The 27,244-nt window shown below is 35.1% G+C and overlaps 1 protein-coding gene and 1 long non-coding RNA gene across 5 annotated transcripts in view; one reads left to right on the top strand and one right to left on the bottom strand.

Annotated features, from left to right (window-relative positions):
• LRRC7 (leucine rich repeat containing 7) overlaps positions 1–24,364 on the top strand; it is a gene marked incomplete at its 3' end in the record, with an annotated part of 507,551 nt that extends 483,187 nt beyond the window's left edge. Inside the window, exons 25-26 of the mRNA XM_081225604.1 lie at positions 11,284–11,358; positions 24,257–24,364. Coding sequence (XP_081081730.1) covers positions 11,284–11,358; positions 24,257–24,364 — 183 coding nt within the window. The remainder of the gene's footprint in view (positions 1–11,283; positions 11,359–24,256) is intronic.
• LOC308612841 overlaps positions 1–27,244 on the bottom strand; it is a 156,982-nt gene that overhangs the window by 115,218 nt on the left and 14,520 nt on the right. The window lies entirely within an intron of this gene.

Raw genomic sequence — 27,244 nt, 5'->3', positions numbered from 1 at the left:
TTGTTGAGGCCCAGATGGGTTAATTAACTTGCCCAAGGTCATTTAGCTGACCTGTGGCAGATAAGATTTGAACCCAAATTGATCTGATTCCAAATCCTTTTCTCTTAACAAGCACTATGATACATACCTCTATCTGCAAATACCACTTAGCTGAAGAGCCACATGACAAATTTATACCCTCTAGAGTTGAGACTAACACAATAATCTAATACTGAAAGTGTTACAGAACACTGTAATTAGTTATAGTCTAGATATTTGCTTCAAGTCCTTGGAAGTCAGCATGTATTCTCTACTGAACTTAGATAATTAGAAGCATACTATATACATTAGATTGCTAAGCATTTATATAACTTTTGGACTAAGGTATTATTACAGTGGAGATCCTGCCAATGGAACAAACCACAATAATCTTTCCCTATATTTAAATGTTCATAAAATAATAATTCATGATTACAAAATTTAAGTAATATACCAATACAGTTTCCACGAGATGTTGTTAGGACGAAGAGACTGGATTAATGGATGACTGATATCATGTTGTTGTGTGACTTCATAAGGCAGCCTGAGACTCCGAAAATAAATAAATTTTTAATGATGTATTCACACAGTTCATCATTTAGGGACTGATATCCCACCTTGCCTCATTTTAGAAGGAAGGACGAAGCTTCTGGAGTTTAAAGATATTAACAAGAACTCATAGCCTCTTTCTCTATATACTGTAAAGGTACAGCACTGAACAATGCCATGAACAATCACCTAGTCACAGGATCAAAATGGAAGCTGTATTATGAATATCCTCAAATCACTTGATATCAGGAAATATACATACTAGGACACTGGGCCGAAAGAACCACTTATTCTCCACAGTTTTATTATAAACACTCATGCTGAGCAGATGCCAGAGAGTCTACCCATAATTCCACTGATTTGGGCAATCGGCATGTAGACACATAAATGATAGAAGAAACAATCCTTTTTTTTTTAATGCCTTAATTTGCCCATGGTACAGGTAAAATCCCAAGCCAAGGAAGAATATTATAGGCATGGCAAATGTAAAATACTATAATCACCAATATACTCTAAATAAATGTTCTGGAATTTCAGAATAAATTACTATATCTAATTCTACATAAATTCTAAAAAATTGATTCCAGATGCCAAACAGCCTCCCTCCTATTTACATCCCACCTTCCACCCCTAGAAGAAAATTTGTGTGGAGATGAGTATTGCATCAAATAAAAGTTTTATATGATTAATATTACGAAGAGAAGAAAGGTTAGATGTGCAGATCCAAAGCATTTATTTGACATCTTTACCTGGGGATAACAATACCCAGAGGCATGCTTGGCAGTAGCAAATTCGAAAATGCACAAGAATAATTTTCTGGGTTTGTTCAGCCTCATGACACTGGGTGATTCATAAATAAAAAGTTGCAAAAGATATGCTCTTGACTTATGAAAAAGGTGCATATCCTATGTCTATACCTTGTCATGTATTCTCCATGGATATAAAAATCAGGAATAGCAAACACATTTGTCTAGAACTCCACAGAGCATATGATTTATATTTACTACATAAACATTAAATTACATATAATATTTCCTTCATTTTGTACAATTCCTAGACAAAGGTGATTTATTTTATATATTTCTAAGTTAATAGTATAATATAATTTATATATCTGTCCCATCTTTAATTCTACTTCAAGCGATTATGTAATGCAAAGTAATTTGGAGAATCTATTAATTATGTGAAAGTAACATTCAGGAGCAAGGAATAGATATAATATAAATGTATATAATTTATATATAAAACTGAATTTTTAAAAATAAATAACAAACAAATTATTTTACAACACAATTACTTCAGCTTCATCTTAGTCACACTGCAGTTTGAGGTTCAGAACACCACTTGGTTGTTTGAGGACTTTAAAAGCAAGAATTTTTTAAATAAAAAATGCATTTTTGCCTGTTCTGTTCTGTCTTATATGTTGAAAAAGAACTGAATCTATTCAGAAATATTGATAGAAATGCAGTCTTTGCAATCTCCTATTAATAGGATTCCTATAGGTATGACCACCTATATGAGGCCTTTTAAGAAGGCATGGCAGTGTGCTTTAGCCAATTGGATAATTTCAATGTCAAGATATTATATTATAAAGAAGACATATAAGATTTCAGCTTGTGAAAAGATATAATAAAATATAACTCAACACAGACTTGGTTCTTTAAGAAAATATCATTCCATCATACATATGAAAAAATAAGGCGATTTAAAAGTACCATTTTAAATAAGAACATTGATTGGGACATTTTAATTCAACAATATATTTAGAAAGTCACTAGAATTGAGATTGCTATCACTTTGTGATATTCTTTAACAATCAGTAAAACAATTTTCATTAAAATTAAAGTCCAAGTACATAGCCAGCTATACTAGTTGCTAGAGTTAAATATTATCTATGTTCTGTCTGCTGCATCATTTCAGCCATTTAGCATGGAACAAAATAAGCTAAATAAGGAGACAGAAAATGGTGTGGGAAAGGATTTGGGACATTTTAAGTTTGTTGCTATTTGATGGAAAAATGTCAGAGACTTCTCAATCAAAATGTGAAAGCACTTAAAATTAGTTCATAAATAATATTTTAGGTAATAACTAACAAGAATTGACAGGTCCAACAATGAGAGAAAGTTAATTACTGAGGGTCCAAAAGATCTTTGGGAAACCTGTGAAATCTTTCATATGCCATTTATAAAGTTACTAACACAAGTTTTAAGTGGTATTGCAGGGACCTCCGTAGTATTTCTAGTTTCTGCTTGAAAATGTTACAACCAACTAGAATTCTTGAAAATATTGTGAATCCAGATTAATAGAAATAAAACAAAAATAAATTAAAAAGTAATAACTTCCATGTCTCTGCCTGTAGCAATATTGTTTAGCTTTTTTTAATTTACCTATATAACATTTGAGATGTATCTCAATAATATGTATTTAATAACAATATTATCCATTTTTCCCCCAATCTACCCCCAAAGTTGCTCTATACTTGGGGAGCAAAGGTGCATTTTATCTCCTGGTACTGGGTTCCAAAGAATTGCTAGTAAGCAAAATATAGAATCTATGTATACCTTCCAGGAAAGAAGATACTGCAGAGCTTTAATTTTTGTAGTTTATATTTGTCTAAAGCCAGCTCCCCAAGATGCAGAACCGGAGATGAAGACTTTTGTGCAAGTAGTTAATTGAAGAATTGCTGTCCAGTGAAATCTATATGAGAATAAGGGATGCAGGATAGGTCAGGTGAAGAAAGTGGAAATCCACAAAGATGTGAATTTAGTGGAAACCGGATGGTACAGGGTACAGGGTGCTCTGGAGCATCAATGGTACCACAGAGTTGTCTCACCTTGAGGAGGGTAACAGCTTTTTGCACCCTGGTATCAGTCATTAACTATATGGGAAGGAGCATAACCTTCCCAGCATTTCCCAGTAAGGATGCTCCAGGCTGAGGGTAATTTTCAAAAGAAGGATTAGATGTGAGCTGCCGGCAGCACCTGCAGGATGAGAGCATGAATCTGATAAAGGGAATCTGGGCAGGTCCCCAAAAGCGTCCATTATGCAACTATGAAACAATGGATGTTCTTCATCTTTCAAACTAAAAGTACTTTAGTACCAGCAATTCTGATATGCTCATCTATGAGAAGTACTGCCTGAGTGCTTTCAACCATGGCATCTAACTGAGAGGGATTGCCAAAGCAACTGATACTTCAGTGTGGATCCTGAAATTTGCTGTGTCATAGTTTTTTCAATGAGACCCATTAAATCTGCTTTTAAATACTTGTAATTTTTCTGATTAATTTTTTTCTTAAAAAAAACACTGCTATATTCTACAAATATAGTCTTAGTCTCTCTAAGAGATAGTAATCACTAATTGAGCCAAATCTATGTTCTTTGGCAGCGAAAGAAAGTGGTTTAGAAAATGATATTGATCAGAAAAGCGGGAAGTTTGGAGGCAACACACTTAGATGGGAAAAAATTTTAGGTAACAATAGGTAAGATCGGAGAAATCGAAAACAGCTGAGAAGGAAACCCAAGTAACTGCAAAACACTTTTATTGTGTCATTTTTCTCTTTTGGGCGTGTGAAGGAAATCATGAGAACTCAAAGAGTTGATTCTCAACTTCTGTAAGTTCCAACTTAAATCCTCCCTAAGATCCTTTGAATGAGTTGAAGGAAAACCATAAACAGATGAGAACAGATTTCCAGACACCAAGTTAACCTGAAGGTGCTAGAATTATGCTGGAAAGTTGGACTACTAGATCAGAATTTAGACTGTGTTATTTTAAAATGTATATATATGTATATATATATATGTGTGTGTATATATTTTAAAAATATATATTGTTAATAAATTCAGAGTTACATTAAGCAGTAAACAAGTAGTAACAGTTTATGATTACTGTATAAGGTACAAAATTACAACTATGCACTTGTTTAATTGCAATCATCCTTACAGTATAATTAACATAGCTATACATGATCTTAGTAACCAATTCTATTTTTTAAGTATAATGCAGTAGAAATTATTTCCCATTTTTGAAACCCACTGGATCAAACCCCATTACCATACACAAACCACATTCCCATAACAGGGCACTATCATTTAACCGCCAAGAACATTTATTAATAGAAAATAGGAAGTGTTGGAGTAAACATTAAAGTGATTAAAGAAAAATCGTATCTTAAATTTATGTTTCTCTTTGTTCATTGAGGTATACCAAGGTCTGTGTGTTTATTGAGAGAAAAATCATACATTCATCCTATCCTCTACTTTAAAAAAATGTTTCCACCTTGACTCTGTGACTAATTTAGTAGGATACGTAGACTAAGGTACAAGATTTGCTTATTCCTATACTGCAAGAAGACCCTACCATATGCTGGGTTTTGTATGACTTGCACACACCAGCTGGGGTGGCTTCAGTTCTCTGAAGGTGTCCACCTCTGAGCTGTAATGTGAGAGTGGTGAAAGAGACAGAAAATCGAGAACCACTTTTACTTAGCCACCTCCTACTGATTGTGAACTAGGGCATTCTCAACATAATCGACATAATCATCCTTTAAAATCATAATATGTTCTTAGTCTCAGATGTGCACAACTGCAACGTCCTTTTTCTTTAACTTATATCTCTTAAAAATTATACAGGTAAGAAATGAAAACACTCTCACTATAAAAATTCAAATAATATAGAAATACAGAGACTAAAAAGTGAGAAAAAAACCCTCCCTTTTCACTCCACCTCACACTGCCAATGCACAGCCGTGGCCTAAGAGCCACTTTGTCAGTCAATGTATCAAGAATCCACAACTAGAGTGTCCTCTGGACATTTGTCACTGGCCTTTTTGACCTCCTGATTTCACCGTGATCTCTAAACAATACTTCTAGTATGGTCTACTCTACATAAAACCATATTTTATCTAAAAGAATCATAGTTTGACTGAATGTAGTTTACAATACAATAATTTTTTACTTTAAAAGCCTTATTTTAGTGTAAGTGACAAAAAAGCTTTGACCGAATTCTTCACTTTTCAATCCATTATTTTGAAGTGGTGTAGATAGTGTCAAAAAATTTGACAACTAAAGGGGCTTTGAGGAAGACTGAAAGGATGATAATCAGAAAGCTGATTACTGATACTATTTTAGTAGTACCTAGGAAGGAGACGCCACAGCCACCTACAGTTTCCCACTCTTGTTTTTAATGTCATCTACTATTTTATGCTATGTATAAAGCTGAGAAGAGGACTTCCCTGGTGGCTCAGTGGTTAAGAATCAGCCCGCCAATGCAGGGGACACGGGTTCAATCCCTGGTCTGGGAAGATTCCACATGCCATGGAGCAACTAAGCCCGTGCAACACAACTACTGAGCCTGCGCTCTAGAGTCCGCGAGCCATAACTACTGAGACCACGTACCTAGAGCCCATGTTCCACAACAAGAGAAGCCACCGTAGTTAGAAGCCTGCGCACTGCAACTAGAGAAAAGCCTGCACACAACAACAAAGACCCAATGCAGCCCAAAATTAATTAATTAATTAATTGATTAATTTAAAAGAAGGGAAAAAAAGCTGAGACGAAAAGCCAGTAGGAACTCTGATCAAATCAGTAAACTGTATGAAGCTCAGCAATCCATATATTCACCACCAGTTGAGGTCTTATATTAAATACAGGCTTTAAAGAATTCATAAAATAAAAGAAATGAAAAATATTTCACCTATTTTTCCCAAAGAGTTAAGGAATCTTTAAGCTTAAGAATTTTACCAAGAAATAAACAGGAATAAAATGTACATTCAGTCAACAATACACAGACTCCCAGAGATTTTTAACTGTTATGGAATAATTGCAATACTGAAGCAATCAATAAAAGGAAAATTACAATTATAATTCCTAACAGTAATACCTCAGAGATATTGGGGTTTGTTTCCAGACCACTGCAATAGGATGAATATTGCAATAAAGCAAGTCCCTCGAAATTTTTGGTTTCTCAGTGCATTTAAAAGTTACATTTACACTATACTATAGTCTATTAAGTGTGCAATAGCATTATGTCTAAAAAATGTAGATACCTTAATTCAAAAATACTTTATTGCTAAAAATACTAACCATCATCTAAGTCTTCAGCGAGTCGTAGTAATAACATCAAAGATCACTGATCACAGACCACCATAACAAACAGAATAATAATGAAAAAGTTTGAAATATTGCAAGAGTCACCAAAATGTGACAGAGAAACATGAAGTGAGCAAACGTTGTTGAAAAAATGGCACTGATAGACTTGCTTGACAGAAAGTTGCCACAAACCTTCAATTTTAAAACTGCATTGTCTGCAAAGTGCAATAAAGTGAAGCACAATGAAACAAGGTACACCTGTATAAAGTAATCAAAGCCAAACATAATTTCAACTCTTATATTCAAATTCCCCAAAAGAGAGTAGTGCCTGGTGATCAACACCAAACTATTAAAAAAAAATCGATTTTTTAGTAGTCAATTTGTCATTTCTAACAGGAATCTCAGATAAAAGGAAATAAACTGCTTACTTCTTGGTTGTTTTTATCAAGTCATAAGGGCAATATCTTGAAAACTATATGTTTATATACATTTTTCTTTTTGGCTACTAAACAAATCTTTACAATGACATAAAAGAATGGTGCAAGTGTATTTTTTCTGTTAGGATCACTCCATTACGTTGTTACTAAGATATTTGTAATCACATAGCCAATTTCTAGGGGTTTAGTCTCCTGTTGCTCCAATGCATTATTTTTTTAATAGATCCTTATTGGAGTATAATTGCTTCACAATACTGTGTTAGTTTCTGTTGTACAACAAAGTGAATAAGTCATATGCATACATATATCCCCATATCCCCTCCCTCTTGAGCCTCCCTCCCATCCTCCCTATCCCACCCCTCTAGGTGATCGCAAAGCACTGAGCCGATCTCCGTGTGCTATGCTGCTGCTTCCCACTAGCTAACTATTTTACATTAGGTAGTGTATATAAGTCGATGCTACTCTCACTTCACCCCAACTTCCCCCTCCCCACCTCACTGTGGCCTCAAGTCCATTCTCTATGTCTATGTCTTTATTCCTGCCCTGCCACTAGGTTCATCAGTACCTTTTTTTTTTTTTTTTTTAGATTCCATATATATGTGTTAGCATACGGTATTTGTTTTTCTCTTTCTGACTTACTCTGTATGACAAACTCTAGGTCCATCCACCTCACTACAAATAACTCAATTTCGTTTCTTTTTATGGCTGAGTAATATTCCATTGTATATATGTGCCACATCTTCTTTATCCATTCATCTGTCGATGGACATTTAGATTGCTTCCATGGCCTGGCTGTCATAAATAGTGCCGCAATGAACACTGTGGTATGTCTCTTTTTGAATTATGGTTTTCTCAGGGTACATGCCCAGTTGTGGGATTGCTGGGTCATATGGTAGTTTTATTTTTTACAAATGCAACCAAGTGATTTTTATTTTAATATTTCTTTATTTAAAATTTAATGAAAGAGAGTTTTGGATACCTTTAAACATCTGTGCATAAGATTTTTGTGAAATTTTTAGAGGACTTTGGTCAGTTGTATGATTTCTATCTCTGTCTTTTGAGGCTCAAATTTTTTAGGTTTCTAAAGCAATTCTTCTTTCTGCTCATTTTTTATGGATTTTACAATTCATTGTTTTGTCAGCTAAAGTTCAGTCATACACTGAATCATCATATGTAGCTGCCAATGCCCTCCTGTTTTTCTCTTTCTCTCCTTTCCTTCCCTCTCTCCTTTCCTCCCTCTGCCCTCTCCTTCAGTTTCTAATGGTCATGGGATAAATCTCTTCGCTTGCTGCATATAAATTCCTCAGTTGTTAAGGTAGTAAATTGTTCAAAGCTCAAGATTTGTCTCTCAGCATTAACCTTAAAATATTTTGTTTTCACACTTTGACTCATAGAGAGTAAATCTATTGAAACACCTTTATTCTTGATGTGTCTTCTAATAATCACAGGGATTAAGTAAACACAGTCTACTGTGTATGTGTAATGCTGCTTCTATGAACTGCATCATAGCTTAATATTAACCTTGCTCAATTCATAAAAAGAAATTATTTGCCAATATTTGGCCAAAAAAAAAAAGTTTCCCCTTGCAAGCTATTGAATCTATGGCTGTGTTTGCTATCTTTATGGGTCAGTTTTTTTCTCCAGAAATGCTCTTTGAACTTTTATAATTATATGAAAGCATATGATACCATATTCTATAATATATAACCAATGTGTTCTGAATTGTAATTGTAATTGTAATTGTATGCAATTTTTATCTGAGATATGGCCTTCCTAGAAACCAATTTCTTAGCATCAGCTAGAGCCAAGTTTTTTCAGAATTTTAAAGAAAAGCATATTTCACAAATTGAACTTGTAATTCCCTTAAGACAAGTTCTATTTTGGTGTCTACATTTACAATAGCTGAGACTGTCACAGTCATTCACCTTCATCATTAAAAAGCCATATAAAGTTCCTTTCTCCTCTAAAGTTAGAATGTTAAATGTTGGCCTTGTAGACTAACTTTCAAGGAACTTTGAGTCCTTCAAGATTTATGTCCAGAGGTGCAGAGACTAGGTAACCAATAAGACAAGGTCAGATTTTAACACTGTGAAAAACCTTCTATACTCATCCATTTTCAAAATTACTTGTGAAAAGTAAAACTTTTAAAAAACCCATTATGGGTACTTTTGGAAAAACTTCATTTATGACTTATATGAAGACTGGTTTAAAAACTGGGGAAGAAACATGAAATGGCAAAAGGTCAAGCCTATTTGTAGCATCCAGCCAGTGCTCTCCAGATTAGCTTTGGTTCAAACCTATGGGGGTCCCTCTGTGATACATGAGTCCATTGTGTCTGTGTCTGTCTCAAGCACACCCAGATATTGGTGTCTGATAGGAGAAAAGACTTGCATTCTTTGGAAAGGACTGCAATACTTGTCTTGTTGCTCTGCTGTGAGATACCCTCTAGAGGTGGTGCTAAGGGAAAACCACTGTGCTGTCAAGCCACTAAGGAACATGAGAGCTGGTGATGAGGTGCAAAACATTAGAGAAACACAGTCAGAAATGCCAGAAGCCAGTAACTAGACTCTAGCAGCCATTGTTACAGAGCTGATGTTGGCTTGGAACTACCAAAGGAAGTAGCCTCTAAAAGTTATTAAGAACCATCAGAAAGCCCTCTTGTTGGGACCTATGTCCATTATTGAGAGTAAACAATAATTGGAGCCATTATCACTGACAGCCCCCACTAGGAAACTACAGATGATACAGGAGAGACTTTCCAGCCCTCTTGCCTTCCCCTTCCCTAAATCAAAGATGCAAATCCTCTTATCTGTTGGGAATTCAAGGTAAAGATAACAAATGTCGGCCTTTCAATGTACTCTAAGACTAAGAATAATGAAGAATTTTCTGACAGTAAATCTGGTACAGTTGGGAGACTCAGAATCTCTTACTGCAGGCTTTGCTGCAAAGAAAGACCCTGGATTATAGCTCAACCTTCAGACTTTCAATAATTAGAATAACATTTATAGACCCTATACTGAGTGCCACACACACTGCTACAATGAACTTTTTGAAAACAGTGTCAAAGTTTTCATATTTCTCATCAATATTCATCATAACAGAGACCACAAAAATGGGTTCAGAGTTATTTGGTCTCTTTCATATGACAGTGTTTATATGTCAATACATAAATACAGTGAAAAATTAGGGCACTGGCCTTTTCAGGCAGTCTTTGGGGAAACATTCCACCTCCAAAAATAATGAATGCTACAGACCATTATCAAACATAACACTCATTGCTATCTGTTTTGACTAATGTGGCAATATGCTGGCTGATAGGATATATATATAGAGAGAGAGAAAGAGACAGAGAGAAAGAGAAACTATGCCAATGGGCAGTAGCAATTTCTTAGTTGGTAAAATTTATTGATTGAAAACAAATATTAACGCTTTAGAAAACAGCAATAAATGCTTAGGAAGACTCAGGCCACCATAAGAGAAAGCTTCAAAGCAAGTCTCCAGAACAGTGGTTGAACCCCCCAGAGCTTTGTGATGATTGAAATTAAACCTGCTAGAGACATGATTTTGGTATTCTTTCAGCAGTCAGGTTGTGGAGTGTTGCTAGTTCCTCTCAGCATTGCAATATGGTGGCCACAATTGAGTTCCTATGGTCTGGATTCATACAAAAATTATTAAAACTGTTCCCGTACAATAAGCTGAAGAACGGCAATCAAAATTAACTAGATAGCACAGACTTTGACTGCCGGGATAAAATAATAGTCAAGGGCTTCCCTGGTGGAGCAGTGGTTAGAGTCCGCCTGCCGATGCAGGGGACACGGGTTCGTGCCCCGGTCCGGAAAGATCCCACATGCCGCGGAGCAGCTGGGCCCTTGAGCCATGGCCGCTGACCCTGCGCGTCCGGAGCCTGTGCTCCGCAACTGGAGAGGCCACAACAGTGAGAGGCCCGCGTACCGCAAAAAAAAACAAAAAAACAAAACAAAACAATATGAGCGTTTTTGTGCAAGTAAAAATGTTGCTTTTCTTAAACTTGATTTAGAGGGTGGTGCTTTGCTTAAAATACTATAATAATATTTTAACCTCACGTGTAAACTTTTTAATCTGTTTTCACTGTTTTCTATGTGAATGAAAAAGTTTTTAAGTAGATCTAGTTCTTGAAAATAGAATCCTAACCTCTGTTACTTCTGACTTATAGGGTATCTTTGTTACTAGGGTTCAGCCTGATGGACCAGCATCCAACCTGCTGCAGCCTGGTGATAAGATCCTTCAGGTAAGACATAAAAAGCAATGCTTTCTAAGGCCAACACTGAAACAAATATGTACCCAAGTTATTAAGCTGAATGACTTGAATTAAGTGATTGAACATAAGCTCCTCTTACATTTCTTATTTGCCTTTATTGTTTTGGGGTTGAGAGGCAGGTCAGAAACCATTTCAGACCTATAGAATCCTATATCCCCATTACCTGGCACATGGCAAGTGTTCTGAATATTTTTGTTTAAATGAATGGTGTTATTTTGGGAATGAAAGAAGAATTGATACATACAGGAATCTATGCATAAGTATCAAGTGTAGTAAGAATAATGAAGTACCCAAATAGGGTATCTACGTGACTTTAGATGAGGGAGAAGAGACTGTCCATGTTTAATTTCTCAACAGTAAGCTTATTACTGTTTGAATAATATGAAACACCTGGTTATATCTCTCTACTCTCCCTGCTGAGATGTTTGAACAAAAGTTTAGCTGTATACAAGGTGACTTTTTGCAACCCCTCTAGTTGCAGGGTTAGAATACACTTCTGGCTGTGAAATTCTAGCAGGGTTATATGTGGGTAAATGAGGGTTTAGTATTTCTAGTCCCTGAGATGTATACAGAAACAGCAAAGTGCACAGAGAAATGAATTCCCAATGCAAGAAGTAGGAAGGAATTATAAGCCAAATCAGTTAAAAGTCACAAAAACTGCAGAAGAGCTGCACCTGGGTTTTCTCTTCTCTCCACAAATGACTATAAATGATGTAACATTTTATTTTTGCTATAGAAGTTATTTGTATCTAGTATAATAAAATCAAAGTCAATTTTCAGTAAAAGAAAAATGCCCATAGACTTTAATCAAATAAATTGCTATGTTTAGTTTCACTCATACTAGTTAAAAAGGACAAGTGGCCAATTATATTTTCTGAAGGAAATAAAAATTGTTAATTCTAAACTGAAATCATTGCCAACATCAGATGCTAAGAGAGCAAATTATATATTTGTCTCTTTATAATACTGTGGCTCTTAGTTTAAAGAACACTGGGAAAAAATGAGTTTATAACATTGAGTTATCTGTCACTTACAAGATCATTAGAATATATCCTCACTGGAGCAACTTTATTTACAAACCTTTATGAAAGCATACTACCTGGAAAATCAAGGTAAAAGGAAAAAACAAAAACAACGAATGATCTCCCCTTTAAGTGATGGCAGTTATTGGGTTTGATCTAACCCAATAGCAAGTAGCAAAAGAGATATAAAATAGCAAGAGATGTATCTTTCCCAAGTTTCCCCCAAACCCAGAATTTGTTATATAAGAGCTATATATTTTTTTTTCTGTAAATCTTTTTACCCACTTTTCTCTTATTCTGCTATGGTATTATGAGTATGTTATTTGACTTACATGAAGATGTGTGTATTAAGGGATGATGTTAATTAAAACATATGCACATGATTATTCTGTCATTTTACTATTCATTTTCCTAGAATAGATACTGTAATTCATGTGCATATTCAAATGACTTGCTGTGCTTAGAAAGTCATTTTGGTTTAAGACAGTGTGGCATGAGGAAAGAGCACTGTGCTAGGACAACTGACCCCTCACAGCCTTACCTTCTGTCAAGTCGAATTACAGAAGTGTGAGAGAGAACCAGGGAAAGCACATGGAGCATAAAAAATGTTATTAAATTGAGCTGTGTGAATTTTCCGATATCTGACCATTTTTGAAGTGGCAGTTTTGTTGATTTAACATCATAATTTCTTTTTTCTAATGTTCTTTGCAGTTAAAATATTCATTCTAATTCATTATACAATTTAAAGTATATTTAAATATAGAATATCTATTAATTATAGTTACTCTGTTGAAAAGATGAATAGACTGGAAAAAAAGAATATATTGTACTTGATAGTTAACATGACTCACAGTTGTAGCCTACAGCTCACTTGTAAGTATATTGTATTCTAGTCTATCATGGTAGTCAATACCTATCCTCTTCATTTACCTGCCCCCACCCCTTCCCAGGACAAGAGCCTAACTTTGACCGAAGAGAAATTATATTATTTATAATTAGTTTATGACATCCAGTTCTACTTTGCAATAATTTTAAGAGTTTGGAATTTGTAATCCAAAGTATATTCCTTGTCTATGGCTATATCTCAAAGATACCAAAATAGAATAATCAAAGAGATGATAATTCGAACAAACCTGATATGTCGTGCTTTTTTTAAAATAAATTTATTTATTTTATTTATTTATTTTTGGCTGAGTTGGGTCTTTGTTGCTGGGCACGGACTTTTCTCTAGTTGTGGTGGATGGGGGTTACTCTTTGTTGTGGCACGCGGGCTTCTCACCGCGGTGGCTTCTCTTGCTGCAGAGCATGGGCTCTAGGCGTGTGGGCTTCAGTAGTTGTGGCACACGGGCTCAGTAGTTGTGGCTCGCGGGCTCTAGAGTGCAGGCTCAGTAGTTGTGGTGCACCGGCTTAGCTGCTCCGTGGCATGTGGGATCTTCCCAGACCAGTGATCAAACCCGTGTCCCCTGCATTGGCAGGTGGATTCTTAACCACTGTGCCACAAGGGAAGCCTGCTTTTTTTTTTTTTTTTTTTTTTAGTCTTGAAACACCTTTGTCCTCCAATTCATAGAGACAAGTCGAGAAATCACTGTCAACAAATATGTCTGTCAAGTTTCAGTTAGTTGTTGGTAGGTTGTTTGGGCCAGAGCATGCTATCAAGACAGTTTACTCTTAATGGAGCAGGAATTACTCCAGGCTTAACAGAGAGGAGAGAAAGAGGATGAGTAGGAGGAAGAATACCCATGGGCTAGACTGGCATCTGTCTCCAGGAGCAGAGGTGAGAGCCTTATGCCAGAATGGGTGAGTGTGGAGTACAGTGAGAGGGGAGAGGGATCCCAGGTATGAAGAAAGAAAACCCTAAGATTTTAAAGTTTCTCACTGAGTTAGAGAATTCAACATAGACATGGCTTGGAGTGGGGATGGAGGTGAGGAGGAGATAGTGAGTTACAGCTGTCCATGTTCAGAATGGGAAGAAAAAGTTTAACTTCTCAGAAGTCTAAACAAAATAAATGTCAGTGGATGGCTGGGTCAGTTTTATACAGATACACGGTGCTATATCTGTATACAATCACTGAATCAAACCTTCCTTATCTGAATGGAAGTTTTGTACCTCTTTTAATGACAAGTACGTGTGGTTAGCTGCTAACGGTATTATCTTACTTAGCTAAAGTTTATTTATTCAACAACCTTAAACAAACAAAGTGCTATGAGAAGCCATAATAAGTGTCACAAATTCCATGCACTAAATCTCATGCCTTTTACTCATAAGAGAGACTTTATTTCATACATGTAGTCTTTTACCTAGTTTTTCAGACCACCGAGGGGAAAGCGTCTGGATCCAGGCACATTGCCAGAAGCAAGAAGTCATAGCTGACAGTTTCACTGTCCAGGAAGAGAGAGAAACGTCTTTTAAAAGAAAGAAAAGAAATTCAAAAAAGTAAAACAGAGTCATTCAGTATAGAATAGTGTTTCCTAATGGAATCTTTTAAAATATCTTTTTTAAAAAGAGTTCCTTACTCAAATAAGTTCAGAGCCACCTCAGACTCAATCCTTTGTTTCAGAATTTCACAACGTTGTTAGCATATTAAGAACCTGAAAAATCGTACAAAATGATATATCCCAACATATTTAACCATGCAGCCCTCTTGACCAACAACATCAATTAGCCACTTCCACAGAACACACTTAGGGGAATACCTCTAGTGTAAGAAACTAACTGGGTCCACAGCTTCATTCCAGAGAGTGTTCATGTTCATAATTATTATCATGAGTCACTAAGAATGGGTTAGAGTACATTTATTTCTCTGAATTCTTTAAGATTTCTCCCCCCAAAAGACTACAAAATGTAAAGAGGAGAAATTTTTGTTATGGTTAAAATGAAGTGTGGGACCCTTAAAGAAATAAAGTATTTGGAAATTTCACTAAAGCATTTCCCAACAAGGCTAAATAAGTTAACACTTTTCTATTGTTGATCTTATTTGGTGGTTGAAAATCAAAAACATTGGAGAGGTTTGGGGAAAGGTGGGGGTGGGGGTGTAGGGGGGTGGGGGGGTTCAGCATCGTATAACACTTAATGTTCAGAGAAATTATTGCTTATAATGATAAAATACATGTGCAAATATTTTAAAATAGCATTTGGTTAGAAGATAACCAAAAATAATTTTTTAACTGTGTATGATTTTATAAGCCAGTTTCACTGCATACTTTTATCCATATGGTTTGTTCACAGTGTATAAAGTTCAGCACAGATAACTAATTAGAGACGGAGTAAATACTTTTTGTAAATCAAAAAAATAATATTTAGGTACTAAGTGAAACATGAAAAACAATAAAGACAAATTAAGTTCATTAAGCTGGCTCTAACTTCCATAATTTGGCTGAAATAAAAATATCAATTAAGCATCCATCTTGGGTCATTTAGAACACACAACAACCCTGCAAGTTATCTGTTGTTGACAGAGGTTAAATAGTTCATTTGAGCCTCTTCCATTATACAACACTGATTCTCCTGGAGCAAATTTTACTGATAGCATCACATTTTCCATTTCCTGATTTGTCAAATATGCATTAAATGCCCACAAGGTACAAAGTGTTATGCCAAGCCGCGTGAACACTGCAACAAGGAAATAGAACTAAGGTTCTACCTTTACACACCTAGCCCAGGAAGTAGACGTGCCCAAAATTACACAGAGAAGAAAATGGAGGAAGAGAGACAGGAAAAAGCTGACTTCAAACATGCAACAAAATCAACTCCCAGTCTGTTTTCTCTTAACAGCAAGCTCTCCACCAAAACAGAGACCAACCTGGCTACAAACAGTTCCCTGAAAATGAGAGGCTGATTTTGCAGTTCCTTTTGTGGTAAAGTACAGAAATAAAGTGCAGCTTGTTGGGGAACTGCTTGCAAACCAAGATAGGTTTTTAGAGATGCTCATTCCACATGCTTCTTTCGAAGAAAACAGGCATTCTAAAGTCAAAGTAGATCAATAAGTAAATATCCTCAGGATTACTATTTATTACCATTTCCATGCCTGACTTTCTATACAAATAATGGACAGATTCTTCAGTTGAGTCTTTTCTATTTTGCCATGTCTTTTTTTGAGCCTGAATTCATGAAACATTCAAGCTGCAGTACATGTGTGAAATTAAGGCAGAAGAGAAATTCTTATTTATGTTTTATTCCATGAATATTTTTAACATCTTTATTGGAGTATAATTGCTTTACAACAGTGTGTTAGTTTCTGCTTTATAACAAAGTGAATCAGTTATACATATACATATGTCCCCATATCTCATCCTGCTTGCGTCTCCCTCCCTCCCACCCTCCCTATCCCACCCCTCTAGGTGGTCACAAAGTACCGAGCTGATCTCCCTGTGCTATGCGGCTGCTTCCCACTAGCTATATATTTTATGTTTGGTAGTGTATATATGTCCATGCCACTCTCTCACTTTGTCCCCACTTCCCCTTCCCCTTCACCGTATCCTCAAGTCCATTCTCTAGTAGGTCTGTGTCTTTATTCCCGTCTTGCCCCTAGGTTCTTCATGACAATTTGTTTTTTCTTTTCCTTTTTTTTTTAGATTCCATATATATGTGTTAGTATACGGTATTTGTTTTTCTCTTTCTGACTTACTTCACTCTGTATGACAGACTCTAGGTCTATCCATCTCTCTACAAATAACTCAATTTCGTTTCTTTTTATGGCTGAGTAATATTCCATTGTATATATGTGCCACATCTTCTTTATCCATTCATCTGTTAATGGACACTTAGGTTGCTTCCATGTCCTGGCTGTTGTAAATAGAGCTGCAATGAACATTTTGGTATATGACTCTTTTTGAATTATGGCTTCGTCAGGGTATATGCCCAGTAGTGGGATTCCTGGGTCGTATGGTAGTTCTATTTTTAGTTTTTAAGGAACGTCCATACTGTTCTCCATAGTGGCTGTATCAATTTACATTCCCACCAACAGTGCAAGAGTGTTCCCTTTTCTAAACACCCTCTCCAGCATTTATTGTTTGTAGATTTTTGATGATGGTCATTCTGACCAGTGTGAGATGATATCTCATTGTAGTTCTGATTTGCATTTCTCTAATGATTAATGATGTTGAGCATTCTTTCATGTGTTTGTTGGCAATCTGTATATCTTCTTTGGAGAAATGTCTATTTAGGTCTTCTGCCCATTTTTGGATTGGGTTGTTTTTTTTTTTTGATATTGAGCTGCATGAGCTGCTTGTAAATTTTGGAGATTAATCCTTTGTCAGTTGCTTCATTTGCAAATATTTTCTTCCATTATGATGGTTGTCTTTTCGTCTTGTTTATGGTTTTCTTTGCTGTGCAAAAGCTTTTAAGTTTCATTACGTCCCATTTGTTTATTTTTGTTTTTATTTCCATTTCTCTAGGAGGTGGGTCAAAAAGGATCTCGCTGTGATTTATGTCATAGAGTGTTTTGTCTATGTTTTCCTCTAAGTGTTTGATAGTGTCTGGCCTTACATTTAGGTCTTTAATCCATTTTGAGTTTATTTTTGTGTATGGTGTTAGAGAGTGTTCTAATTTCATTCTTTTATATGTAGCTGTCCAATTATCCCAGCACCACTTATTGAAGAGGCTGTCTTTTCTCCATTGTATATTCTTGCCTCCTTTATCAAAGATAAGGTGATCATATGTGCGTGGGTTTATCTCTGGGCTTTCTATCCTGTTCCATTTATCTATATTTCTGTTTTTGTGCCAGTACCATACTGTCTTGATTACTGTAGATTTGCGGTATAGTCTGAAGTCTGGGAGCCTGCTTCCTCTAGCTCCATTTTTCTTTCCCAAGATTGCTTTGGCTATTCAGGGTCTTTTGTGTTTCCACACGAATTGTGAAATTTTTTGCTCTAGTTCTGTGAAAAATGCCATTGGTAGTTTGATAGGGATTGCATTGAATCTGTAGATTGCTTTGGGTAGTATAGACATTTTCACAGTGTTGATTCTTCCAATCCAAGAACATGGTATATCTCTCCAACTGTTTGAACCATCTTTAATTTCTTTCATCAGTGTCTTATAATTTTCTGCATACAGGTCATTTGTCTCCTTAGGTAGGTTTATTCCCAGATATTTTATTCTTTTTGTTGCAATGGTAAATGGGAGTGTTTTCTTAATTTCACTTTCATATTTTTCATTTTTAGTGTATATGAATGCAAGAGATCTCTGTGCATTAATTTTGTATCCTGCAATTTTACCAAAATCATTGATTAGCTCTAGTAGTTTTCTGGTGGCATCCTCAGGATTCTCTATGTATAGTATCATGTCATCTGCAAACAGTGACAGCTTTACTTCTTCTCTTCCGACTTGGATTCCTTTTATTTCTTTTTCTTCTCTGATTGCTGTGGTTAAAACTTCCAAAACTATGTTGAATAAGAGTGGTGAGAGTGGGCAACCTTGTCTTTTTCCTGATCTTAGTGGAAATGCTTTCAGTTTTTTACCATTGAGGATGATGCTGGCTGTGGGTTTGTCATATATGGCCTTTGTTATGTTGAGGTAAGTTCCCTTAATGCCTACTTTCTGGAGGGTTTTTATCATAAATGGGTGTTGAATTTTGTCGAAAGCTTTCTCTGCATCTATTGAGATGATCATATGGTTTTTCTCCTTCAATTTGTTAATATGGTGTATCACATTGATTGATTTGCGTATATTGAAGAATCCTTGCATTCTTGGGATAAACCCCACTTGATCATGGTGTATGATCCTTTTAATGTGCTGTTGGATTCTGTTTGCTAGTATTTAGTTGAGGATTTTTGCATCTATGTTCATCAGTGATACTCACCTGTAGTTTTCTTTCTTTGTGACATCTTTGTCTGGTTTTGTTATCAGGGTGATTGTGGCCTCGTAGAATGAGTTTGGGAGTGTTCCTCCCTCTGCTATATTTTGGAAGAGTTTGAGAAGGATAGGTGTTAGCTCTTCTCTAAATGTTTGATAGAATTCACCTGTGAAGCCATCTGGTCCTGGGCTTTTGTTTGTTGGAAGATTTTTAATCACAGTTTCAATTTCAGTGCTTGTGATTGGTCTGTTCATATTCTCTATTTCTTCTGGGTTCAGTCTTGGAAGGTTGTGCATTTCTAAGAATTTGTCCATTTCTTCCAGGTTGTCCATTTTATTGGCATATAGTTGCTTGTAGTAATCTCTCATGATCCTTTGTATTTCTGCAGTGTTAGTTGTTATTTCTCCTTTTTCATTTCTAATTCTATTGCCATGAATGTTTTTTAATACTACAGTAAAAGCCACTTGAGACTTCAAACTTCCTCACATTTAAAAAGTGCAGTGTAAATTTTTCACTGGAACTCTCTAAGAATTTAAGTTCTGTAGGTCAGATTTTTTGATAGGAAAATTTTTCAAATGACTTGGCATACAGTTATTGGAGTACTGTTTATACAGTATACTCAGCCCTAAATATATCCTAATATTTAATGAGACTACTCTATCAGATTAAAATTCTCCAATGGGAAATAATTCCAGGTAGTTAATGGGAAACATAATTATAATTACCTAAGATTTCCACTGTTTGGTCTCATATAGTCTGGCTGTCAGGATTAGACAACATGAAGGCTTGCCCAATAACTCTAATATGGTTGCTGTATATTTTCATTTTCCCTCATCCCAAGAGCTACAGTCAATCAAAGGACACTATATTAATGTACTAATGTATATCTAACATACAAAATACATGTATACTGGCCCTTTAAATGTTTGTCCCTTGAGGGTTAGTTTAATCAATTCAAAATCATACACCAAGTCTCTAATCCCATTTCTCTTTCGGATTCTTAAAAGTATCGTGCTGTCCTTCTTATTGGATAATCCCACCAATTTTGTGGCCAAGTCTTCTAAGAAACTAGTTTTTAAATTTAGAGCTTTGAATAATAAGAATACAACAGAATTCCTGGGAGAATTACAACATCCTCTGGAGAATTTCTTTGATATAAACATCCATAATTTATCCACTTAACAAAACATTTAGCAGAAGAAAATCAAAGATAAATTCAGGAAGGAATAAGAGGATGAAATCCAGAAACTGAGTATGTTTTACAGTAAATTGATGAGCTGTAATCACAAAGCTCTACTTTTTGTTAGAATTGCAAATGTTATTTTCATTAACCTTCTATCTTGTCATGTCTAAATCATGCAAAGGGGCAATTAAAAAACCTTTTGTGGCACAGATGTCAAGTGGAATTAAAACAAGGAAGTATACCTTCTGGAAAAAACATAAAAACTATTGTAAAATGATCCTTTATACTTCAAATCAGCTAAAGCCAGAAATCCATTAATTATATATTCTTGAAGCATAAAATTTTTAGAATATCTTTCCTTTCATAGATTGTTTTCTTATTAACTTCATTTTGACTTAAACCATTCACTTAAGTTGCAATTTCCTCAAAATTGCACACATTTTATTATAATCCATGATAGTTTGTGTGTTTATATAAAACATATATGTAGCCAAATGTGGCAACATATTTTAAAACTTTATTAATTTAACATTTGTCCTTCAAATCATCTTTTATATTTATATTATATACATATTCAAAATGTCAAATGCATAAATGTAGATTATATGCATTTTCGTTTCAAAGCTTCATGAGATTTATACTCTGCAATTAATATTAAATAGTATCCTCCTTTATTTCCTAAGCTCTTCTATTCACACACATGAAACAACCATGAAACCTTTCTAGTTGAAATATTGTGATTTTTCTGAACTTCATGTTAATTGGAAAAGCCCTGCACACATGTAGTAACATAATTGTCTGATTCCCTGTCTGAACCATCTAAGATGTAAGCCAGATAGCCATATTCATTTGAACAAATACAACATAAATTCTCTTGGCTCTTCTGTCCTAAGAATATAAAAGAAAGTTCTCTAGAACTGAGATTCTATCTTCTCCTTCCATTCAAACCCCTCTGTCATTACCTCCCCTGGTATCAGGCCTACCATAATGTTCCATATCAAGAAATAGTGCAATTAATCTTAACAAGTGAATTCATTTAATGAACCTAAAACATTTGTTTCAACCTCACAACACCAATGAAACGAATTGTGTCAAGATACAGAGAGTTGTGACATAAATTCCCATCTAGCCACTAGCTGTGTGAGCTTGGATATTTCGTGTAACTCTCTGATCCTCACATTTTCATCTTTAAAAAAAAGTTAAGGTTAACTAAACAGTTCCTTCCTCTGACATTTCGTCCTTCTACTCTTATGGCTTAATGAAAATTGTATTTCTTAAATTCAAGAAAGTAATAGTGAAGTAATATTAATAATAGTAGCAACCAAACGTAAGGTAGATAGCTAGTGGGAAGCAGCCGCATAGCACAGGGAGATCAGCTCGTTGCTTTGTGACCGCCTGGAGGGGTGGGATAGGGAGGGTGGGAGGGAGACGCAAAAGGGAGGGGATATGGGAACATATGTATATGTATAACTGATTAAATTTGTTATAAAGCAAAAAAAATAGTAGTAGCTAACATTTATTGATCGTTTACAGTGTGCCAGGCCTTGTCCTAAGCAGTTAACATATATTAACTCATTTAATCTTTAATAAACTTTCTAAAATAATTTGCTTTCTGATCTTCCAGAATCCTTTCGGTAATTTGAAGCCATTTCCAGGCAGTCCCTAGTTATGCTCTTTTAAATAATCCTCTTGAGATTCACCTAAATTCTGGCTTAGAGCCAACACATTTCTGGGGACTAGAATTACAGGTAGAGTCCTAATGTTTATTTGACACAGTGGTCTAATTTATCAACCTGCTTATTTCCTTCTGGGAAATCAACTCTTTGTGTTTCCAACTATATAACTATCATTTGTACCTACAAAGCATGAAAATTAAAAGTCAATGCTTTAAAGCAATATTAAAAGCTAATTTATACAAGGAGTCTCCCTAGCTTGAATCAGAACCTGGACTGTGGGTCTGAACATATTGAAGCCTTGTTTCTTGGAAACAGACCCAGATTCCAGGACAGAATTAATCAAGCTATGGTCTTCCTCTGCTCTTTCCTCTGTGCCTCAGAAAACTAGGGTTAATTGAAGCCGCTAGGAAATACCTGACCCTCTTGGATTTCCTGCTACCTTTATGAGCCCTCTACCTTGATCCCCTTTAGGATGACCCTTTCCAGTTCTCCTCCTGCCAGTTTTCCTGTTCCCTCCCCTCAGTGCATTGGTATCCTCATTCTTTAGTTCAGCCATCAGGTTAGCGTCTACTTTCTGCCATCCTCTAGCAGGAAGGATTGGGCTCTGTTTGACCTTTCCCTCCCTCACTTCAGACAAATTTACCTAGATGCCCGGGTCAACGGCAAACACTGTCTTTAACTTCTATTCTACACATCCAAAGCCATGGCTCCATCCTGCTCCCCTAGTTAGATTTCCCTTCTTTCACAATGCTCCCTTTTAAACTTATTCTCTGATAATTCTCTCAGCATTCTCTGTGGTAAATACCAGAGTGTGGTAAAACCTAACTTCTGTTTCTAATGTTGCCACCCTGACATCCTTCCTGAACTCCAGTCTCTTATTTCTAAATATATGTGCAACATTTTCCTTGCATGTGTCGTCAGTACCACAAACTCTGTTGTCTTCCCAACTAAGCCTGCTGCTCCTCCAAGGTTTCCATTTTCTGTTAATGGCCTCACAGTTTGATTCTTGTTTGTTTTTATACACTTGTCCAATCAGATGCTAAATCTATTGATTCTACCCTAAAAGTTTTCTCCTTTTTATTTCCTCTCAAGTCTCATTGCCCTAGCAGATAGTCTGACTTAGTCTTTCTACTTTTGAAATAGTTCACGTGTAACTACAACAACACAATTAAGCCAGAGTTAAAACTATAAGAATGAGAGATTTAGCATTTTGGTAGATCCAAATTTAGGACTAAATGTTATTTTTACCAGTACTCGAATAAGTTAAATTAAACCTGTTAGGAATCTGAATGACAATTACAGCTTTGCAAACACTGTAAAGAAAAAAAATTATGGTAGGAGGTGATATAGCAAAATTTTAAAGGGAAAATGTTGATTATTTTATCATGATCAATGAAATATCAGTTCAAATCACTAGAAACAATTGTAGTGTTATTATGTCAGTAAAGTATTGAGAGAAATAGTAAGAATATTATGGTATCAGATGACTCAGCCCTAGCTTAGCAGTGTGACCTTAGTCATGTTGCTTGGCTTCTCTGAGGTGTAGCTCTTTCATTTATAAAATAACAAGATGAATCTAGACCACACAGAAATTTATTCATTTCTGGATGGGATTGAGAACCACTGGTATAAATAATGAATATATTTGCATTCAAAAATGAGGGAAATAAAAATTATCTTTTTAATATAAAAACGTGTAAATTAAGGACTTTTCAGTGGATCAAAATAAGATCTAACTATACTATATGGTTTGCATGAGTGAAACATTTGACCATGTTGATGGGTTTATATCAGTGATTATGCAACAAAAAGGCAGTGGTCCTATGAACACTTCCGAACCATCTCAACTAAGTTCCTGCAAACAAATCAGAACAACAACAAAACAACTATTAAATTTCAAATGTATCTGTCTGTTACTGACCAGTATATCTCTATGATTAGCACAGTGACTAGAACTATACTAGGACAATCCTAAGTAGGATATACTAGATACTTGATAAATATTTGTTGAATTAATAAATTGAGTTGAAGCTGGGTGAAATTAGTTGTTCCCATAATTGCAATTCTGCTGTGAATTTTAAAAACACATGACTTTTGGTTGCTCAATACTCCCTTGAATTTTTTTGTTAGAAACAATGATAATGTGGTAAACAAGTATCTTACATTGATTGCCCTGTTTTATTTGTGTGTTTACAGGCAAATGGACATAGTTTTGTACATATGGAACATGAAAAAGCTGTATTACTACTGAAGAGTTTCCAGAACACAGTAGACCTAGTTATTCAACGTGAGCTTACTGTCTAAATATTTTTTATAAATAGTGAAGATACGTCTAGCCAGACCTAATGTTCAAAAATAAATTTATACATAGAAACAAATTTTGCCAATTGCTGGACCAATGGCAAACATTAGTGCCAAATGTATAATACTATATGTTAGCACTGGTCATCCTTAAAAATGTTAACTATATAAATATGATGTTCATGTGGTCATGTATTATTTTAACTGTCAGCCTCTGGCTGTGCATTGGTGCAGTTTTGGTTTTGTTTTGTTTTTTTTTTTTAATCAAATAAGTTTCTTCTTGAAGTGGATTTCATATAATTTCGGAGCACGGAAGCACACACAAGCTCTTTACGAATTCTGCTCTCCATCAGAAACACTGCCTCAAAGTTGTATATGCCTTTATATAGAAAATACAAATATAAAGAATTGTAATTCCCATAAAATATTTCTAGCACAAGGTACATGTTGGCATATATACAAAAAGAATATAGAGAAAAAACAATATTTTCATAAACTAAACATCTCGGATTGAGAAAGAAAATATATCTTAAAATAAGACTTTCCTATATTGAATCTTTTTCAATAAAAATTACAAGATAATGCCTTATGAAAGCAACTGTACATATGGTATAAAGTGTTTATATTTGGTTCCATATTCATTTGCTAAATTCTCATAACACAGAGTGAAATATTTCATAAATTAGCCATTTATCTCTGGGACCTGAATAAAAATAGGACAAACTAATTTGTTCAATGCCTTTAGCTAATTACAAAACATGCAGAGTTTAGAAACAGACTAAAGGTCATTGTAGATAAATCTTTTTCACCCCAAATGTAAGCAGTGAATGATGGGTGGCAGGAAAGGTGTTGCTTTATTTCTTTCAAGTTTATGTTGATTATCAACTGTAGCCCCTGTGATTTCTTTACTTGTAAATGTGGAATTTATTTGTGTGTTGCTTTATCCAATTTGCTACTTTTAAATCATTTAAAATGAGTTTGGGGTATTGATAAAATTTATCATTAAGAAAGACTATTGTTAGAAAGTTATGGTGGGTGATAAAAAACTTTGGTAATTAAATATGAAACTTCAAATATAATTTCTCAGAGCCATGGTCTACCTGAATTATTAATTTCTGTGCCTGCTTTTGAGGGCAGAAATAGAGAAAATAACTTTTTTCCCCCAAAGTTTCAAAGTATATACAATTCTAAATTGTCTCACTGAAAACAAAGATTAGCATAATTAGTATAGAATTAGTTATGTTTACATTGGAAATGTTTTCCTCTATAAATGATCAAAATTCATTTTATAATCCTTTAAAAATATTTTTTATATATTAGTCATTAATTTGATTAAATTATTAATTTGAAATTCCAGAATAATTTTCCAGAGTTGGTTATATGCATTCTTTCTCATATTTTCACATAGCTCTCTTTTTTTAAATATATATAATGGATTTACTTTACATGCTAGCGTTCCAAGTATTTTGTTAGGATTTTCACAAGTGTCACATATTGATGTCACCAAAGCTCTGAGAGTAATATTTGTAAGTTAACTGTTTTATGGGGACATTGAAAATATTGTATTTTTGTAGGGTCTATTAAAATGAGTGTCACTTATTAGAAGTACAGTGGTATTTTTTTGGCAATAGAATTTGTCACTTGAAGGCAAATGATACTTCACTTTATAGATGAGGCACTAATTTTGATGTTGCTTTATGTCAGAGTGACATTATAATTATACTATGATTTTGTAGGCTTTGACATTTAGCAAATGATTAAATGATTGGCCTCTTTAATATGCTTCCCAGAAGTAACTTTTAAATGCATTTTAATATATTGACAGTTTCTGATGAGAAATGTCTTTCAGAGCCTAATTTTTTCTTTGTCAAAACCTCACACCAAACCACCATATCCAGCCACTGTTATAGGATGATCATCATTAATCAAGATAGAGGCCCTCACTGGCCTCGCAAGATCACTTAAAGGAACAACAAACCCATGGGAGTAGTTCAGTGGCAATGAAGCACCTCCAATCATCCCACTGGATTTGTTTAATCTTTTATGGGAGAGGTAGGAGAAGAGCCAGATAAAGGACCTCCCAAGTCTTTTTTTTTATGTCAGGTTTCCACATCAAACCCAGGGCTTCAGGAGATGCTTCTGAGGCCAAGCTGAGAGGATCATAATCCTAGTAAACACCTCTACCACTCCTGATGTGACAACATTGTCTTGGGCCATGCTTTAATCCTTCCTGTTCTCAGGAAATGAGGAAAAGAGAAAAGTGATCCCTGACCAACTGGAAAAGAAATCTGATGTGCCAAAGCACCTCACTGTCAATTGTACTGCCATGCTGCATACTGAAAAAAGGCAGGTAATGTTGAAAAGAGGTATGTTTTTTAGGTGGACTGAAAAAAATCACTGATCACTTACAGGGGAAAAAAGTCTAATTGATTCCATGGGTGACCAAAACAAATAATACACTGATTTCTGAGTATTGCCTTTTTTGGATAATTGGCTTTACTCTCTGAAATCAGAATCTGGTTTATCTTAACAAAAACAAACAACAAAAGTTGAGGGTGTGCCTTTAAAAAAAAGAAAAACCAACAACCACAAAAAAAGGAGTGGAATTCATGATGACTCCAATAGACTCATCTTTGTCTTTGATTTTTATTGGAATCTTTCTGCTGAGGAAGCTGTCCTGTACCTAACAGAGGGGAATGAGAAAATCAGAGGTGGAAAGAATAAGCACTAAAAATTATTAGTAAAATTGCTGCAGATTTTGCAAGCCAAATAGGCATTACTGGACAGTTTTTAAAACTATTTACATGGCTTATCATACATTGTCACAAAAGCTCTATTATGATAATTCCAGCCTGCCAGACAACACAAGCTACCTAAACAAAC

This window comes from Mesoplodon bidens, assembly GCF_964165515.1.
Source record: "Mesoplodon bidens genome assembly, chromosome: 2".
In the NCBI taxonomy this organism is placed as follows: Eukaryota; Metazoa; Chordata; class Mammalia; order Artiodactyla; family Ziphiidae; genus Mesoplodon; species Mesoplodon bidens.
The sequence above is the reverse complement of the archived record's forward strand: the minus strand, read 5'-3'. Positions and strand labels throughout refer to the sequence as shown.